Genomic DNA, 20,098 nt, shown 5'->3' on the forward strand with positions numbered 1-20,098 from the left:
CTTGAACTTATTCACTCTCACTCAAGGTGAAATCATTCAAACAGTTTTCACTTCCACAATAAAAATTAGTCCTTAAATGTCAACTATCATGAAGATTATTTGAATCTTAGAATTTTCAAGGAGGCAAGTACAAATTTCCTAGAATTACTAAATCAGACAAAAAATATTTCTCTCAGAAACATAACAGTTTGCCATGCAGGATCAAAGCATTAAACAAATAAGGTAAAAGTCTCTATTTTTAAAATAAAAAATGAAGCACTCTCTGTCATATCTGTTTGGTCTTCATGCCATAAATTATGGGGTTGAAAGAGGGTGGGATTACCAAATACAGACTGACAACAAGAATGTGAATGTAGCGTGGTATGTTGTGTCCTAATCGGTGACTAAGAAAAGAGTAGATTGAGGAGATATAGAAAACACAGAGGATGGCAACATGTGAGCCACATGCAATTAGGGCTTTTAGCTGAGCATCCTGCGATGGGAGGTGGAAGACAGCAAGAAGAATGTAAACATAGGGAATGCCAATAAGGACCAGGTTCAGAAGAAAAAGGAAACCACAAAGAGTCCATAGAAAGCATTGATGCAGATGTTTCCACAGGACAATTTTGCAATAGCCATGTGCTCACAGTAGTAATGGGCTATTATATGAACCTGAACAATGTTAAGCAGGAGATGAGATAGATCATGGGAAGTGTAAGCAAGATTGGACAGATTACAATGTAAAAACCGATGCCTGCCAGCACCTGGGATGCCAAGATGGTTGTGTAGTAGAGTGGAGCACAGATGGCCACATACTTGTTAAAAGCCATGGTCACCAGGACCGCAATCTCCAGTAAAAGAATGGTTCAGAAACATCTGGACCATAAAGCTTTTATGAGCATCAAACCAGAAGATACCCAGCATGTGGGGCACAAAGGTAGAAAGGGCCAAGTCGATTGTTGAAAGGATGGCAAGGAAGTAGAACATGGGCTCCAGAGGGTCTGCTCTGCCTTGATGACAAGCAGAATGATCGCATTTGGCCAAGAAAGCCACAAGATAAACAGAGAAGAAAGGCAGGGAGATTCAGACATGGGTGTCTTCCAAACCTGGGATTCCAACTAGGAAATACGTGGCTGGGTGAAAAATGCTCCTGTTGTGATAAAACATCCTTCCTAAAGGGAGACCTGAGGAGAGAAGTGGAAGACTAAATAAGAGTTGGGAATAAAAATAACCAGCTTGGTGTTTTATTCAATAGATGTAGAGTGAAAATGAAGAGGGTTTGCTATATGGAGGCTTCTGTTCATGTATTTTTTATTACAAATTGAGCCTTAGTCAATTGAATGGACCAGTCTCAAAAACTTAATCTTTATACTACTATAATCCTAATTTGTAACATATAAGGTTTATCAGCAAACCTATTAAAGAGATTTAAGACAAAGAACTTGATATTAAGTATTACATACTTAAATACACGCTGTGTCTTTTTTGAAAACATTGGTTAAAGAGGAAATGATGCAAACCTAAACAAGGGAAATGCAAACAAAACCTAAAATGAGACAGGCAGATGAGAAAGTAAAGCCACAGACACAAATGTACAAGACATTTCCACAATTAGATGATGCATTTATGCTCGAAATGATAAATTCATCAGTTACTGACATAGATCAAAAACTGAGATCAAGCCTGGAGGGGGAGGGCAGAAACAAAACATGAGAGAGACAGAAAACACAAAAGACCTGCCAGGAGCAGATTCAGTCTGGATCATTTGCCTGTGAACCTGAAAGTGCTCAGAAACAAAATAATAATAAACCTGTAGATTTTCACTGTTGCAACTATTTTTCCAAGTCCATCCCATGTCATAAGTGCTGAGGGTTCATTTTGGGGTATATGGTAGTAGTGGTTTCTAGTATTTTTAGTTTCTAATATTATCTGAAAACTTCATTCACTCTTTATGTCAGTTTCTCTGAAAATGCCTGCAGGTTTTACGAAGACTACAGACCAAAGATATTATTGGTTTCATACCTCCCACCTGATTAAGTCCTTTGTAAGGTGGATAGAGAATAACTTAAAAACCTTAATATGATTATGGACCCAGGGAAGGTATTTTTGATGGCACAAAATTGTTTGAATAACAAACTCAAACTGGAGAGAAAATTACTTTCTGTAATTTTCTAAAGGAAATATAGAAGGGTGCTGTTGCATTGTGTTTAACGTGACAAAAAAGCAACCAAGGCATTCACTTATACGCTGGAGTAATAAAATATACTTTCCTTGGGTCTCCAACTCGAGGCTGAGTTGTTTAAGATCATGGCCAAATAGCACAGACTCATATTTCCAACCTATATTTCCATATTTCTGACAACATATCAAGGCGGAAACTATGTCAAGGTAAAAAGCAAACTAAACTTTGTCTTGAGATTATAAGAGAGAAGAGAGAGAAACACATACACACACACACACACACACACAGAGAGAGAGAGAGAGAGAGAGAGAGAGAGAGGACGATGCTCATGAGCTACATTGTACAAAGATTCCCCCTTATTTGTGTTTTCAATGAAATGACACATCCCGATAAGTGCTTGGCAAAAACAAGTCCACCTTAGGATCACTTGTGAAAATACAGTCTCAATAATATGCCACTGCTCACCGCAGCTTCTTGTACTGCATCAGAAAGTTCATTTCATTGCCAATAGTTCATAACATAAACACAAATTATAGTTTATTAGCCAAGTACACAGTCACTTTGTAAGTAAATTTTAAATGCTTTGCATCTTCTAAATGTTTTAAGGATATCTGGTCTCTATTTTAGAGCTGCAAATGATTTTTTTTCCTTTTCTTTATTTTCCCTGTTAGATTCAGATGCAAATCAATCCCAAACAATTCTCAGTCACTTTTGATTGTCTCTCATTAATTTGAATGTAATACGCTCCTAAATTGAGAGAAAATTCACCTGTGATACTTCATTTTTCTGAAGGAAGAGAGATTTGAGTAGAACATCCAGTAGAACAGTTCTATGATGTTTTTTGTGCATGGGTCCAGAGAGAATAGTTTTATATTAAGGCTCCAGTTGCTTAGAATATTGGAAAAACTGAGTTGATTCAGCATTCTATCCTAAATGGCACTATGAGATTAACTCCTTTGAGATTGCTGTGGTGGGTGAGGGTGGAGAAATACCTAGATTCTGATCTAGGAAGCAGAAGCTCAAAAAAATGGTATAGTTAGTAATTTATATACAGAAAAGTGTAGCTGAGGGAAAATTTTTCCATTATATACAGCATAAAGTTAGATACATTTTATTTCCCACTTCAAAAAACTTTAAAGCTAAATTCTAGGGGTTTTATCACCTAGATAAAATAGTAATTGAACTATGTTAAATACTTAAGTTAAAACATAATAACCTGGCATTGCTGTTTTTATTTTCAGGCTTAGTTCTCATTATTCCTTGTCACTGATCATATGTTCTGGATTCATTGAATGTTAAGTCTATGAATTCAAAGCTATGACTCTTTGGTCACAGTGTCCCCTGTTAATGTCTATTTCTCTCACTCTGACTTCTTGTCAACTTTTTATATCTTCATTACAGATTTCATACAGATAAATAGTAAAAAATCTGATCAGAGCATCAGTGTGCTTCAGTTCAGGTGCTGAATTTTCCAAATATTGCTTGTGTCAAAGTGAATAATTTACTAATCATCTTTATGACACAATTTTCTCAACAGAAAAATTAGGGATGATAATAGTACCAACAACTTACGATATTTTGAGGAAAACATCAGGTATTGAATATAACACACATAGTGTAATAACTGCCACATTTGAAGTGGTTAATTTAAATTAATCTCTGTTTTCATCGAATCCAGTTCACAACTCTACCTTTATATTCCTTGTACAATCCAGACTGAGAAATCCTTTATGCCAAGATGTCTGTAACATTTGCCCTGCATGTTCTTATTTTTATTAAACATCGTATCCCTCATTTTTCAGCCAAATATATATACATATTATTCATTCTCACTGGAAGAATGGATGAAAAGTACTTCTGTAGAAAAATATAAATTGTTTCATATGAAGAAATTGACAAAATATCCTGGATAAGGGGGGTATACACTCTGTTAAGTAGCTAACATGAAAATTTCTGAATATCACAAACCAACATGTCTGTCACATCTTTTTTGTTAACTGAATTATAAATAAAAACACTATTATCTAAGTGATTAGAATTCTGGTTGTTTTATGTTTTGTTGTGTATTACATGTTTTATTGTGTTTAACAATCCTAAAGGAAAATAATTAACCAATATGGCTTGAGGAATAAATAATACGTTTAAATAGGATACCTGAAACAGTGAGAGACTGGGTGTCTTAACTACAGCTCTGTTTTTCTTATTAGGTGACCGAATGTGGGATAAATAATTAGTGAAATTTAAGAAGCATGATCATTGTATTCTTGTTAACTTGGTGGTGTTACCAAACATATTTGGATTTTAAAAATTATCTTTCATTGACATAGACCCCACTTTCCTTAACTCTGATTTAATCAAAATGTTATATTATTTAGTTTGAACAAAATATATCTAATGAGACTTTTTCTTAAAAGATAATTTACTATAGATGACCCCTTATTTTGAACTAAATGAGGCTTTGGGTGCAAACAAGATAGAATAGAAATATTTTTCCTTGCTCCTTTCACCTAAGTAACACTATAAACGTAACACTGGCACAATGGAAAAACTAAGGAGAACTTGGAAAGATGGTAAGAAAAAGATGAGTTGGTTTGGGACCCTAAGACTGGATGAAAAAGCACAATAGGAAAGCATGTTGTGTTCTTCCATCCAACTGAAAAAGATCACCCATTTTTTTCTGACTCTTGACTTAGGAACAGATAGAATCTTGATAGGCTCATTTCAAATAGAATATTAACTCATCTGGGAAAATCAGGTAAGTGTGACATGACTAGCAAATGAGATTAAATGGGAAAATCACCCACAATAAGCAACTTCATCATTTACAAAGCCAGAGATTTCCCTTTTCCATCAATAGATGTAATACATGCAGAACCAAACAAAAAGAATCCAGTTACATCAGACAGTCTTGTTGGTGAAGTCCCTTTGTCCCTGTGATCCAAGACTATCTTGCCCCACTAAGAGATACCAGTGTGGACAGGGAAAAATAGAGAAAGAGATGCAGATTTAACACACAGCTCAGTTCACGAAGGCTGTTCTTCTGGATTAAGACTTTTTCTCCTGTGCCAAAGACAAAGGAGGGTATGGGAGGCACTGAAAATGTGCCACCACATGTCATCATATTCTGCTCCACTGAGACATTCAATTGCATTTCCCATCTAGGAAAATGGCTTCTCCCTCAAGTAGTACCAGCAGTGACCAACAAGAGTTCAGAGGCACCAGATAAACCAATAAACTATCAATCAACTATAAATAAACTGTCAATCATCTATAATAAATACTGAAAATGCTCTGAATAAACCAATATTGGAACTATAACCCACAAAAAGGCAAAGGTCTGCATATTAACATAAAAGTATAACTGCTTGCTAAAATAAATGATTGAAAAGGATGCAGAACCTCTTCACACAATAGATGAAATATCTAGAATACAATAAAAAGTCTATCTATTAAAGAATAAAATAATCACTTGGACGAAAAGTTCAATTAACACCAATACTGAATGAGTGAAATGTTAGAATTGTCAAAAAAAGGATTTTAAAGCAAACCTCATAAAAATTAGAATAACTCATAAATATGCACAATTATTATTCACTAGTAAAAATTTAAAATTGAATAAAATTAAAGTAAAATGATCTCAAAACAAATAGAAATTATCAAACATCATGGAGAAATTATAAAAGAAAGAATCAAGTGGAAAAAATGAACTGAAAATATAACAGAATTTAATAAAATCCTGCCGAATGGGTCTCAATAGTGGAATTAAGGTGGCAAATGAGAGAAAAAAGTAATATTAGAGAAAAGAAGAGGGAGAGGGAAGGAAGGAAGAATAAAAGAAAGGAAGGAAGGAAATCTTCAACAATATTAACAAACCAAATGCAGCAAAATATAAAATAAGCATGCACCAAGAAAGATATATTTGTACCAGATATATCAGATATTTATACACATTTATGCCAGATATATCAGGTCTGGTTAATCCACCAAATTATTAATTAATCATTAATCATAAATGATTAATTAGATCATTAATTCACCAAATTAACTGATACAAAAAGAAAAATGTATATGATTGCATTGTTGATGTAGTAAAAATTTATATGACAAAATGAAACACCTACTCATGATAAGAATTATTCGCAAACTCACAGTAAAGAAAATCCTTCTGAACATGATAAAGAATAACTACAAAACAGCAACAAACACACATATAAAAACTGACGACAACATTATACATAATGATGAGGAAAAGGACACCATTGCCTAAGATAGGGAGGACAAGGTGTGTCCACTGTCATAATCCTATTCAGATTTTATTCAACAAAGAACTGAAATTCTAGCCAGTGTAATAAGGCCAGTAAATGACATGAAATACATATAAATGGAAAAGCAAATGAAACTATCTCTATTTGCAGAAGATATGATTGTCTACATAGAAAATCTCAAGGAATTAAAACAAACACATAAAAATTAACTACATTTGCATTTTCCAATGATAAACACATAGAAGCCAAAATTAAAAGTACAATACCATTAGCAAATGAAATAAGCATATATAAACTTAAAATGACTACACAACCTGAAACCGACCATTATAAGATGGTACTAAAAGAAAAAACCAAAATTAACAGAAGAACATACTGTGAAGAAGATAAACAGATGGCAAATAAGCATAATAGAAGTTGTTCGATATCATTTTTCTTCAAGGAAATACATATTTAAAACTCAGATATCAATCACTCTACATCTGTCAGAATGGCTAACACAAAATGGCAATTCCAAATTTTAGTGAACATGAAAAGAATTAGGATCTCAAATACACTGCTTGTAGGAAGGTAAAACATTACAGACACTTTGAAAAGCAGTTTGCAGTTTGTTATAAAACTGTATGTACAGTTACCATATGACCCAGTAACAACACACTTGGGCATTTATCTGAGAGAAATTAAAACATGTTTACACAAAAGCCAGTACAAGAATGATCATAGCAGCTTCATTTTATAGAAACTGGAATCAGCACAAATGTCCTTCAATAGGCGAATACTTATTATGACTTATATGTACCATGGCATACCTGACATCAATAAAAATGCATGAATTATTGGGACATACAGTTTGGATAAATTTCTGCAAAATTATACTGATTGATAAAATTGTTGCCCAAAAGTTACATAATGTGTGATTCCATTTATATAATATTTTTCCAAAGAAGATAATTAGAACAGGATGACAGGCTAGTAAGTGCCAGTGCTAGGAATGAGGGATTATGGGGGTGACTATAAGAGAACAATGAGTAATCTTTGTGTTCTTGGAACTAGTCATATTATGAGACTGTGGTGGTAGACACACAAACCTAGACAAAAGACAAACTCCCTAGAACTTTGTATACTTTCATGCATGTGTGTGCACGTGCATTCACACACACACACACACACACACACACACACACAAACTGGGAAAATCTGAACAAAAAAACTCAGATGAATTATGTCAATTTCAAAATTTTTACTCTTATGCTATATTTCTGAAAATTATTATCATGGGAAGAAACTGAACAAGCATACAAAAAATCCCTGATTCTTACAACTGCACGTGAATCCATAATTATCTCAATACAAATCCAAAAAAATAATTAAAGCATTATTCTAACTTTAAAAATTGATCACATTGTTCTTATAAGAATCATTTCCCTTAATGTTTGGGGTAAAAGCAAATACCCACTTCTCAAATGGACATACAGTGAAAAATTCAGGGTTCCTCCTTTTTCTTCAATGACCTGCTTGAATGCATATATTGGAATTCTAGGTACTATGGTAACATTTTTGTGATTATTTGAAATTATTTCAAAATAAAAAGTAATGGTTGGCTCAATATTGACCAGCCAAGACTGTTGACATAAAGTGTTTTCAGGTATTCTATTGGGCATATAAGACTTACTAAAAAGAAAACAGTCATATGGATATTTTACCGTTGACTCTCACAGGGACTGGGCTAATATGCACTTACTTCATTCAAACTAAAAAGAAAACAGTCATATGGATATTTTACCGTTGACTCTCACAGGGACTGGGCTAATATGCACTTACTTCATTCAAACATATGCCATGATACAGAAACATTTAGTACCTACCAAATTGGAATTACATCTCTTTAAAAATATATGCCAGAGCAATCACAGCATACATCTCTCTCAAAGATAACTTTTTTTCAAACATTTTTGTGCATAAGTAAACCCCAACATTGAGATTTTGAAACTAATTTCTAAATTTCAATAGTTTGGATGGTTCTAAAATATGACACACATTTGATTGAATGTTCCTTAGGCAACTGAGAAGTGAGGAGAATTTGGAAATGGTAAGAAGGTGATTCCTATCGTTATGTGGATTGTCAGTCTTTGAAGGAATTTGGTAATAATTCCTTACATCTATGTAATAATTTATTACATCTTCACTTTCTCAAATAAATAAGTTTTTTTCCTAGTTATGAATTTAAATATAGCTATTTTCTATTTTGACTTTAAAAAATACCTGTCATCTCTTCCTACAGTCCTGTGTCTGCTCATGGAATATATTTTTTAATCCAGAGCACCTCCTTTTACTATTTCCAGTTGTACAGCACTGTTGGCACAAAGAGATCTCAGCTGTTGTCTATTTGACATTGCTTTCTTTCTGTTATTTTAAGTTGAGTTTTTTAAATTTATGATAGTTTTTTACATGGTATAATACAATAGTATTTACAAATTTTGTTTGTTAAATTTGAGAAATTCTGACACCTGTGACACCTGGGGAATCATTATTACCACAACTAGGGGATGAATGGGTAAACAAAATGTGGTTTATATACGCAATGGAAACTATTCAGCCATATAAAAAAACAAACTTTTATTTGCAACAACGTGGACGAGCCTGAAGAACATTATGTTGAGTGAAATGTCAGGCACAGAAATACAAATACTGCATTCTTATTCATTTGTAGAATATAAAAAATGTTTACCTCATAAAGCTAGAGTGTAGAATGTGGTTACCAGGGTCTGGAAAGTTTGCTGGTAGGAGTTGGGATAATATTGGTCAAAATTGCATTTAGATATGGGTAATAAATTCAAGAGATTTACTGTGCAACATAGTGACCATTGCCCCACCCTTATCCTCAGCTTCTGGCAATAACCATTCTGCTGTCTGCCTCTTTGAGTTCAACTATTTTAGATTTCACATATAAGCGAGATGATATAGAGTTTGTCTTTCTGTGCCTGCCTTATTTCACTTAATGCAATGTCTTCTGAGTTTATTTATGCATCAAATGACAGAATGTTATTCTTTGTAATGACTGAATAGTATTTCATTGTGTATATATAACACATTTTCTTTACCATATTCTCCTTGTCCATTCATTCATAGACACTTAGGTTGATTCCATATATTGGCTATTGTGCAAATACTGCAATAAAATGGGAATACAGATATATCTTTGACATTATAATTTAAATTCCTTTGCTGTATATACTCATAAGCAGGATTATTTTTAATATTTTGAAGATATTACATGCTTTTTTTTCATAATAGCTGTACTAATTTACACTTACATAGTTGAAGTTTCAATGTTAATAGTGTCCTTCGATGTATAAAAGTTTTAAATTGAAAATTTCAGTTGGTTTTATTACAAAACAAAAAGATAAAATAAGGAAAGTTACAATTTTAATCATTTTAATAATATTCAGTAGAAGGGATAAAGAATATACAATCTTCAAACATCAGTTGGGGAAAGGATTTTTTCAGGGGAAGCTAAATTAATTTTTTTTAAGTTTAAAAGAGAAAAAAAGGAGAGTAACAGGGAACATAAAATTAGAAAGTGGATAAAATAACAATGATCAAAAAGAAAAGCTATATTCTGAATTATTAGAAACCTGCTAGCTAATGATTCTATTTAAGCATAAATCCTAGATAAATTAACTTAAAATGTTCACAGAAATATAGAAAAGGATATGAAGCATATTTTCTTATTAAAAAATAAGATGAATGATCTATTAGAAGATGAATGCATAAATGAAATGAATGTTACAAAAGTACTATAATCTATATAAATTAAAACCAAATGATCACACATAAGTACTGCGACTGACCGCAAAACTAAAAGTTTGTACTGTGAACTCAGAAAAAATGCATGCTAGAGTTTGTCACTAGAAAAATGGGATAGAAACATGTCAGGGAAGTATAAAGGTGATTTTAACTTTAATGCTGTGTGTATTTAATTAAAGCATTATCTTTGAGATAAGTACAATATAAAAGGTTATGAATTTGAGGTTGTAGGAACAAAGACATTTGTTATATTTTTCTTTTAGTTTATTTTCAAAATAACCTGAAAAAAATAAAACGAGTATAATTTTTACAAGTGATGTGACAAGTTTGATGATGATACAAAATGTCATTAATTGCTTGGTCTTTGAAAATCTTAATAAATCAATTGAAAGCCTTAGTCTCATGTGAAATGTGGCTACGTAGAGCTTGGTCTGACAGCCTGCATTAATGTCTGTGGGAGAATGAGAGGTAGGCCATGGATATGAAACAGAGGCTACAGATTTTAGAATGGAGTATTTTAGGGTTAAAGTAAATTGAGAAAACAAAACTGGATAAAAAGAAAGGCAAAGGCCAACATATATCACATAAATAGAAATACTATAAGTAAATAGATTACAATAAGACTACATATCTGCTTATGCTATGGGTCTGAAGGCACAGAGGAAATCAGGGATAAGCTATGTTGGTATTAGTGAGAAACTGTCTTGAAATTGTGTGCTTGTTTCAGCTATTGCATTGAGTCTAATGCATTTGGCAAATGATTCCACTTAAAGCTACAGATTTGGGGCAACCCCCTCAGGTCACCTCCCACTCTGTGTGCTTTTCTGTCCTCTTAATAAATCCTGTTTTCTAAAAAAAAGAAAAGAAAAAAGTTACAGATTGGCAATGATTGTTTTGAACCCACGAACTTGACTTTATAAAAGCACAACAGAATGCAAACTCTACAGAGTCAGGCATTAAATGAATGTAAACTAAAGAAATAATCAAATGCAGCCGGGCTCAGTGGCTCAGCCTGTAATCCTGCACCTTTGGGAGACTGAGGTGATTGGATTGCCTGAGCCCGCGGGTTCGAGACCTGCCTGGGCAGGGAGACCTCATCTCTACAATAAATCAAAAAATCAGCAGGGCGTGGTAGCACATGCCTGTAATTCCGGCTACTTGGAAGGCTGAGGTGGAAGGATTGCAGGAGCCCAGCAGGTTCAGTCTGGGTGACAGAGTGAGACTCCAACTCAAAAAAAAAAAAAGGAATAATCAAATGCATGTATATATCAATAAATAACTATGAGAGAAAGAAAAATAAAAGAAATTAAGAGGAAAACATAAAAACAAGTAAGGAAAAAAGGAAACATGGAAAGTAAGAGTAAAGGAATAAAAGAAATAGTTTATGGGATCAAATTTCCAGTGGCACATATCTCTAATGACAGATCACAAAAGATTCAATGTGGACATTTCTTCTCCAGAAAAGCAGCAGCCTTGGGTTATCAAGGGCTCTGCAGGAGTTTATACAGACAGAAGTCACACAGATCCCCCCCAGGATATCCCTTCAAGGATAGCTCATTAGTCTCTAAATTTGAGATACAATCGGATTTCCAACAATCTTAAGCTCCATTCATCAGCAGCCAGGAATAAAGCAGTTTGTATTGGAAATTGACAGCAATAAGGTAAGGACCACGAGTTTTCCTTAAGGCAAGTCTTCCTAGAAGAATCAAAATCTTTAGTAAAAGAACACAGTAACAGTCTCATTTTTTTTAAAACACACGGAGCACTTGCTCTTGTATCTGTTTTGTTCTCACACCAAAGATGATGGAGTTAAGAGAAGGTGGGATAACCAAATAAAGATTGGCAATAAGAATGTGGATAAAGCGTGGTATGTTGTGTCCAAACCGGTGAGTAAGGAAAGAAAAGATAAAGGGTATATAGAAAGCACGGGTGACTGCCACATGAGAGCCACACGTGCTTAGAGCTTTCAAGAAAGCATCTTGTGATGGGAGGCTAAAAACAGCATGGAGAATATAAACATATGAGATGCCAATAAGGACCAAGTTCAGGACAAAAAAAGAAACTACAAAAAGCCCATAGTTAGCATTGATACGGATGTTTCCACAGGACAATTTTGCAATGCCCATGTGCTCACAGTAGGAATGGGCTATGATATGAGCCTGACAAAATGGTAAGCGGTAGATAAGATAGATCATGGGAAGTGTAAGCAAAACTGGATGAATTACAATGCACACACTAATGCCTGCCAGGACCCAGGATGTCAAAATAGTCGTGGAGTGGAGTGGAGCACAGATTGCCACATAACAGTCAAAGGAAATGGCCAATAACACCTCAGCCTCCATGCCAGTAAAAGCATGGATCAGAAACATCTGGGCCACACAAGTTCCAAAGTTAATCTCATGAGCATCAAAAAAGAAAATATCCAGCATGCGGGGCACAGAGGTTGTAGAAAGAGCCAAATCAATTGTTGAAAGAATGGTCAAGAAATAGAACATGGGCTCCCGGAGGGTCTGCTCTGCCTTGATGACTAGCAGAATAGCAACATTGCCCAACAAAGCCACAAGATAAACAGAGAAGAAAGGCAGGGAGATCCAGACACGGATTTCTTCCAGACCTGGGATTCCAACAAGGAAAAATGTTGCTGGGTGAAAAAAGCTCCTGTTATAATAAAACATCCTTCCAAATGACTGTTGCCACTCCTAGAAGAGGGACCAGGAGAGAGAAGAACAAAGTTGAATAAGAGTTTGGAATGAAAATTACTAGATGAGTGTTTCATTCAGTAGATGTAAAGGAAAAAAATTAAAAGTTTTGCTATTTGCATGATTCTGTTGATATATTTTGTAATCTAAATGAAATAATAGATTTGAATAGATCCATATAAAAATTGAATCTTTATATAATTATAATATAATGTAATCTTTGTGCATTAAAATTTTCAGAATTCCATGATATAGAATTTGATATTAAGAATGGAATAATTTAGTATGGCTTGTATCCTTTGTGATTCCCTGGATTAAAGAGGGACACATGAAAAGTTAAGGTTGCATGCAAGGGAAATGCAAACTTAATTCAAAAGGAGACAGATTACAAAGTAAAGTAAGGAAATAAATATTTCTACTTTCTGCAGAGAATCATGTGAACATAAAATTGATAATTTAATGGAAAAACAATGTATGAGGTGGTAAACACAGAGGAATTAGGTTATATGTTTGGAGAAATATTACTTGCCATTTCTGAGACTTTAGTGCTTTTTCATTTTCTAAATTTTCTATTACACTATATAAATGTAGTACATATATGGCATGGAACATAACAAACTCAATACACTCTGAATTATTTAATATTAATAATTATAAACAGTTATAACATGTGAGTTTCAATGTAAACTTTTTAAAAAATTATTTATTTTTTTTATTATGAAGTTGTGGGGTACAGTTAAGGGTTAGGTGTACAATTGCATTTCATCCAGGCACCCTGTTGATTTGGGGTGTTTCCCCATTCCCAGACAGATATTTGCTACTGTTGATCCCATCTCCCTCCCACTACCATAGTTTCCCAGTACTGTCAGTCATTTTAGTATAGTATTGCATTGGATGTTTAAGGTCCATTATATGAGTGACAACATGTGATACTTGGATCTTTGTTTCTGTGAGAGGTCACTCAGTATAATGGACTCTAGTTCCATCCAGGTTGCTGTGAAATTTATGATTTTGTTCTTTTTTATGGCTGCGTAGTATTCCATCGTGAATATGTACCACATTTTTTTAATCCAGTCCTCTTTTGACAGGCAGCATGGTTGTTTCCAGGTTCTTGCTATTGTAAACAAGGCTGCGATAAACGTGCGTGTGCAGATATCTTTTTTATAGAGTGATTTGTGTTCTTCAGGATATATTCCCAGTAGAGGGATTGCAGGGTCACATGAGAGGTTGGTATTTAGAGCTTTTAGGAATCGCCACACTGCTTTCCACAGAGGTTGCACTAGTTTACACTCCCACCAACAGTGTAGAAGTGTTCCCTTTTCACCACACCCTCCCCAGCAGCTATTATTTTTTGAATTGTTGATAATTGCCATTCTGACTGGGGTTAGGTGTTATCTCAGTGTGGTTTTGATTTGCATCTCCCTGATGATTAGTGCGGTTGAACATTTCTTCATGTGTTTGTTGGCTGCTCAGATGTCTTCCTTTGTGAAGTGTCTGTTCATATCTTTTGCCCATTTTATAATGGGGTTGTTTTTTTTTTTCTTTTCAGCACATTTGAGTTCCTTGTAGATCCAGGATGTTAAGCCTTTGTCAGAACTGGTGTTAGCAAATACTTTTTTCCAGTCTGTAGGGTGTCTCCCTGCTCTCTTGATGTTTTCTTTGGCTTTGCAGAAGCTTGTCAGTTTAATAATGTCCCACTTGTCTATCTTCTCTCTTATGACCTGTAGGTTTCGGGTTTTGTTCAGAAATTGGATGCCAGTCCCGATTTCCATGAGGGTATATCCTTCATTTTCTAAGGTTCTTATGGTTTGAGGTTTTACATTTAGGTCTCTGATCTATTTGGAGTTAATTTTTGTGTATGGGGATACATAGGAGTCCTGGTTCAATCTTCTGCATGTGGTCAGCCAGTTTTCCCAGCACCATTTACTGAACAGGTTCTCCTCTCCCCAGTGGTAGGTGGTGAAGGCTTTGTCAAAGATAAGTTGGTTGAGAAATTGAGGTTTTGGTTCTGGAATCTCAATTCTCTTCCATTGATCTATATGCCTGTTCCTATACCAATACCAAGCTGTTTTGATGATTGTAGCTTTATAGTAACGTTTGAAGTCTGGTAATGTGATACCAACTGCTTTGGTTTTTTTTGCTGAGGATTGTTCTAGCTATTCTTGGACGTTTGTGTTTCCATATGAATTCCTGTGTTGTTTTTTCTAGGTCTGAGAAGAATGTTGCCGGTAATTTGATGGGTATTGCATTGAATTTGTAGATTGCCTTATGTAAGATGGACATCTTCACAATGTTGATTCTTCCGATCCATGAGCATGGGATATTTTTCCACTTGTTTGTGTCAACTTTGTTTCTTTGAGCAGTGTTTTGTAGTTTTCCTTGTAAAGGTCTTTCACATCTCTGGTTAGGAAGATGCCAAGGTATTTCATTTTTTTTGTGGCTATTGTGAATGGAATTGTGTTTTTTATTTGGGTTTCTGTTTGTTTATTAATGGTGTAGAGAAATACGATTGTCTTTTGTACATTTATTTTGTATCCTGAGACTTTGCCAAAGGTCTTTATCAGTGTAAGGAGGTTTTTGACAGATTCTCTTGGGTTTTCAAGGTACACAATCATATTATCTGCAAAGAGAGATAACTTGACTTCTTCTTTTCTGATTTGGATACCCCTGATTGCCTTCTTTTCTTTGATTGCTCGAGCCAGGACTTCCAATACTATGTTGAACAGGAGGGGTGAGAGTGGGCATTCTTATCTTGTTCCAGTTTTCAGGGGAAATGGTTCTAATTTTTGTCCATTTAGGAGTATGCCCGCTATGGGTTTCTCGTAAATGGCTTTTACGATTTTGAGGTATGTTCCCCGTATGCCAGCTGTTCAAGGGTTTTTATCAAGAAGGGGTGCTGGATTTTATCAAAAGCTTTTTCTGCATCTAATGATATCATCGTGTGGGTTTTGTTTTGGCATCTGTTGATGTATTTAATAACATTTATGGTTTTATGAATGTTGAACCAGCCATGCATCCCAGGGATGAATCCAACTTGGTCATGATGGATGATTTTTGGGATGTATTGCTGAATCCGGTTTGCTAGGATCTTGTTGAGAATTTTAGCATCTATGATTATCAAAGATATTGGCCTGTAGTTCTCTTTCTTTGTTGGATCTTTACCTGGTTTGGGTATCAATGTGATGTTGGCTTCATAAAATGATTTGGGGAGAGTTCCATCTTTTTCAATCGCCTGGAATACCTTCAGTAGGATTGGTATCAGCTCCTCCTTAAATGTCTTGCAGAATTCTGCTGGAAAGACATCTGGACCATGGCTTTTTTTTGTAGGTAGTTTTCTTATTACGTAGTCAATTTCCTTGATTGTTATTGGTCTATTTAGGGTCTCAATTTCTTCTTGTTCCAACCTAGGTAGGTTGTGTGATGTCAGAAAGTCCTCCATTTCCTTGAGGTTTTCAAGTTTGTTTCCATACAAGTGTACATAGTAATCTCTAATAATCTTTTGTATTTCTTTAGGATCAGATGTAACTTCATCTTTTGTATTTCTGATTGTGCTTATTTAGTTTTTTTTTCTCTTTTTTTCTTGGTCAGTCTAGCTAGGGGACCATTGATCTTGTTTATTCTTTCAAAGAACAAGCTTTTTGTTTCATTGATTTTTTCTATTATCTTTTTGTCTTCTACGTCCTGGATTTCGGCTTTTATTTTGGTGATCTGAATTCTTCTGCTGAAATTAGGGTTTTTGTGGTCTTACTTTTCCAGCTTCCTTAGGTGGCTTGTTAGGTTGTGAATTTCTGTTCCTTCCATTTTCCACATGTGTGTTTGTAGGGATATAAATTCCCCTCTTATTACAGCTTTTAGGGCATCCCAGAGATTTTGGTAAGATGTTTCTTCATTTTCATTTGTTTCCAGGTATCTTCTGATCTCTGTTTTGATTTCATCATTACCCGGGAGTTGTTTAGCATCATGCTGTTTAGTGTCCATGTCTTTGTGGGTTTTGGGTGGACCTTGTTGGTGTCAATGTTTATTTTTATTCCACTGTTGTCCGAGAAGGTGCATGGTAGAATTTCAGTCCTTTTAAATTTGCTTATGCTTCATTTGTGTCCAATTATGTGGTCGATCCTAGAATATGTTCCATGTGTGATGAGTAGAATGTGTATTCTGTGGTCTTTGGATGGAGTGTTCTGTAGGTTTCAATTAAGTCCATTTGGTCCAGAGTCTCATTGAGGTTTCGGATCTCCTTGCTGATTTTTTGTCCTGATGAACTGTCTAGGGTTGTGAGTGGTGTATTAAAGTCCCAAGTTATGATGGTGTTAGAGTCAGTGTCTTTCTTTAGTTTTCCTAGAAGTTGCTTTATGAATGTTGGCTCACCTATGTTGGGTGCATATATGTTTAGGATGATATTTCTTGTTGATGGAGTGAACTTTTTATCATTATGTAGTGGCCCTCTGTATCTTTTTAAATTTTTGATAGCTTAAATGGTATTTTGTCTGAAATTAGGATCGTGACTCCGCCTTTCTTTTGTGTTCCATTCACCTGAAAATTTGTTTCCCATCCTCTTACTTTGAGTCTGTGTATGTCCTTTCTAGTGAGATGGGTCTCTTGAAGGCAGTATATTGTTGCCTGGTGATATTTTATCCATATTTTCATTCTATGTCTTTTCAGTGGTGCATTTAGTCCATTCACATTCAGACTAATTATTGAAATGTGAGAGTTCGTCCCTATCATGGAGTTCTTATTGAGTTGTTGTTCTTCCACTTGGTTTTTTCTTTTTTTCTTTTTGTCTTTCTTTTGGTTTTGGGGTTGGTTCATGTATATTTTATTCTTTTCCCTGTACTCTTGTGAAGAATGTTGTTCTTTTTGCCTTTTCTTCTGTGTTTAGTACTTTCTTAAGTGTTTCATGTAGAGATGGTTTGGTGGCAGCATAAGTTCTTAGGGATTGGATATCTGGGAAAGATTTTAATTCTCCCTCACTCATGAAGCTTAGCTTGCCTGGATAGGTTATTCTTGGTTGAAATTGTTTATCTTTTAGGACTTTGAAGATAGGGCTCCAAGCTCTCCTAGCCTGCAGGGTTTCTGCAGATAAATCTGCTGCTATTCTCTTGGTCTTCCATGGTAGGTGATCTGGCCTTTTTCTCTTGCTGCCTTTAGGATCTTTTCTTTTGTGCCTACTTTATTTAGGTGAATTATTATGTGTCTAGGAGTTGGTCTTCTCATTTTTTGTCTTGCAGGGGTTCTCTGAATCTCTTGTGTTTGAATTTTTGCATCACTGATTAGATAAGGGAAGTTTTCTTGAATGATCTCTGGAAAGTTTGTTCCAATGTGGTTTCTGTTTCTCTTTCTGCCTCAGGGAGTCCGATTACTCTTAGGTTAGGCCTCTTAAGGTAGTCACTCATCTCTTGAAGGTTTTGTTCTGTCTTTTTGAGCTTATTTTCTGTGTTTTTAAGAGTTTGGGTTATTTCTATATTTTGGTCCTCAAGCTCTGAGATTCTTTCTTCTGCTTGGGTAATTCTGCTTTCCATGCTTATCAGTTTGTTATTTATTTCATTCACAGTATTCTTTATTACTGTTATCTCAGATATCAGCTCCTTCCTAGTTTCTTCTTGTGTCTCCTCAATTCTTTTTAATCTCTCCATTATTGTTTTGATATCTACATTTGCAGTTTGAGACCCTTCATTCTGGGTGCTTTTCATTGTTTGCATTCCAAAGTCAGTTTTCTCAGTGTCTGCTCTCCCATGCATCTGGGAGAGACCCATACTCTTCTTTTGATTTTTCTTCATTTCTGTAGATTTTTCTCCCCCTCCCCCTTTCCCTCCTCTTCTTCAATTCTGTTTTTGAGGCAAGGTGGGGTTGCTTTTATTTCTCTTCTGCAATGACCTGTTCTTCCTTATGAGGGTCTTCTGGCTTTGTTCACTTTTCCCTCTGCTTTACAGTGTGTCTATTCAGCAGTATGTAGTCTTGGTCCCTAGATTTAAAAAGGGGGCGTATAAAAGAGGAAAATAATGGAGGACGCGGGAGTAAATAGGGAGTTAGAGAGAGAGAAGTGCGAGAGGGAAAACAGATATACATACCAACTATCAGGTGAGAAAGTGACACAGGGCCGGGAAGAGGTGGAGAAAGACACATAAGAAAGATTCCCTAAAGAGTACTGATAGCTACACAGAGACATGCCAATAAGATCGAGAAACAGTGTAAGTCAGAAGGTAAACAACAAACGTGATCTAAACCAACAGTTACAATGATAATATCATAAGTCAATATAAGTGAAAGAGAGAAGTGCAAGAGGGAAAACAGATATACATACCAACTATCAGGTGAGAAAGAGACACAGGGCCGGGAAGAAGTGAAGAAAGACACGTAAGAAAGATTCCCTAAAGAGTACTGATAGCTACACAGAGACAGGCCAATAAAATCAAGAAACTGTGTAAGTCAGAAGGTAAACACCAGACGTGATCTAAACCAACAGTTTCAATGATAAAATCATAAGTCAAAATAAGCGATCAGACTAGAGTCACTTCTCTGATCTCTGATTCCGGCCTTTCTCTTTTGTTTTTTGTTGCAGTGTAGGAGTGGGGCTTTGTCTCCTGTTTTGCACTGTTGCCTTAGGAACTGAGGTAAAGATTGTTGATAGGTGGGTGGGGCTATGGAATTCTCTGCCTGGAGAATAGCAGGGTAGTTTAAGCAGATCTGTTTTTCTCCACTTATCTGGGTCCCCCAGCTTGGGGTCTCGCACTGAGTGCCTCAGCCAGGGTGGACCCGGAGTTCCAGAGCTCCAAAGCTCCAAAGGGCAGGCAGTGGGCAGCGAGAGTGGCTCTGGGCCCCCCACAGGGTACTTCAGCCAGGAATGGGACCGGTGTCTCTGAGGGACGGGTGCCCAGAGCCTCCCTGTGTGACCAGCGGCTTGGTGTCAGATGCTGGGCTGGAGACAATGGAGCCAGGGAGGGTGCCGGAGGGGGCTGGGAGCCAAGACTCCCAGCACACAGTGGAATAGCAGCAGCAGGGGGCTGTAATATCTGGCCTTAGGAAATGAGGTAAAGTTTGTTGATAGGTGGGCAGATCAATGGAAGTCTCTGCCTGGAGAATGGTGAGGCAGTTTAAGCAGATCTGTTTTTTTCCGCTTGTCTGGGTCCCCTGGCTTGGGGTCTCATGCCGAGTGCCTCAGCCAGGGTGGG

The 20,098-nt window shown here is 35.8% G+C and overlaps 1 protein-coding gene and 1 pseudogene across 1 annotated transcript; both read right to left on the minus strand.

Annotated features, from left to right (window-relative positions):
• Positions 1–238: 238 nt before the first annotated feature.
• On the minus strand, positions 239–1,146 carry LOC103263497 (annotated as a pseudogene).
• Positions 1,147–11,981: 10,835 nt separating this feature from the next.
• Positions 11,982–12,908, minus strand: LOC103263483 (olfactory receptor 52J3-like). The gene has a single exon (XM_008061166.1). It carries the CDS (start codon positions 12,906–12,908, stop codon positions 11,982–11,984), a length of 927 nt encoding a protein of 308 aa, XP_008059357.1.
• Positions 12,909–20,098: the final 7,190 nt, after the last annotated feature.

The sequence above is a fragment of the Carlito syrichta genome, unplaced genomic scaffold (genome assembly GCF_000164805.1).
Source record: "Carlito syrichta isolate Samal-C Ts95f unplaced genomic scaffold, Tarsius_syrichta-2.0.1 Scaffold305126, whole genome shotgun sequence".
NCBI lineage: Eukaryota > Metazoa > Chordata > Mammalia > Primates > Tarsiidae > Carlito > Carlito syrichta.

Excerpts from the sequence above, each read along its gene's own strand:
- LOC103263483 (XM_008061166.1), bottom strand. The coding sequence starts at position 12,908 with ATGTTTTATTATAACAGGAGCTTTTTTCACCCAGCAACATTTTTCCTT.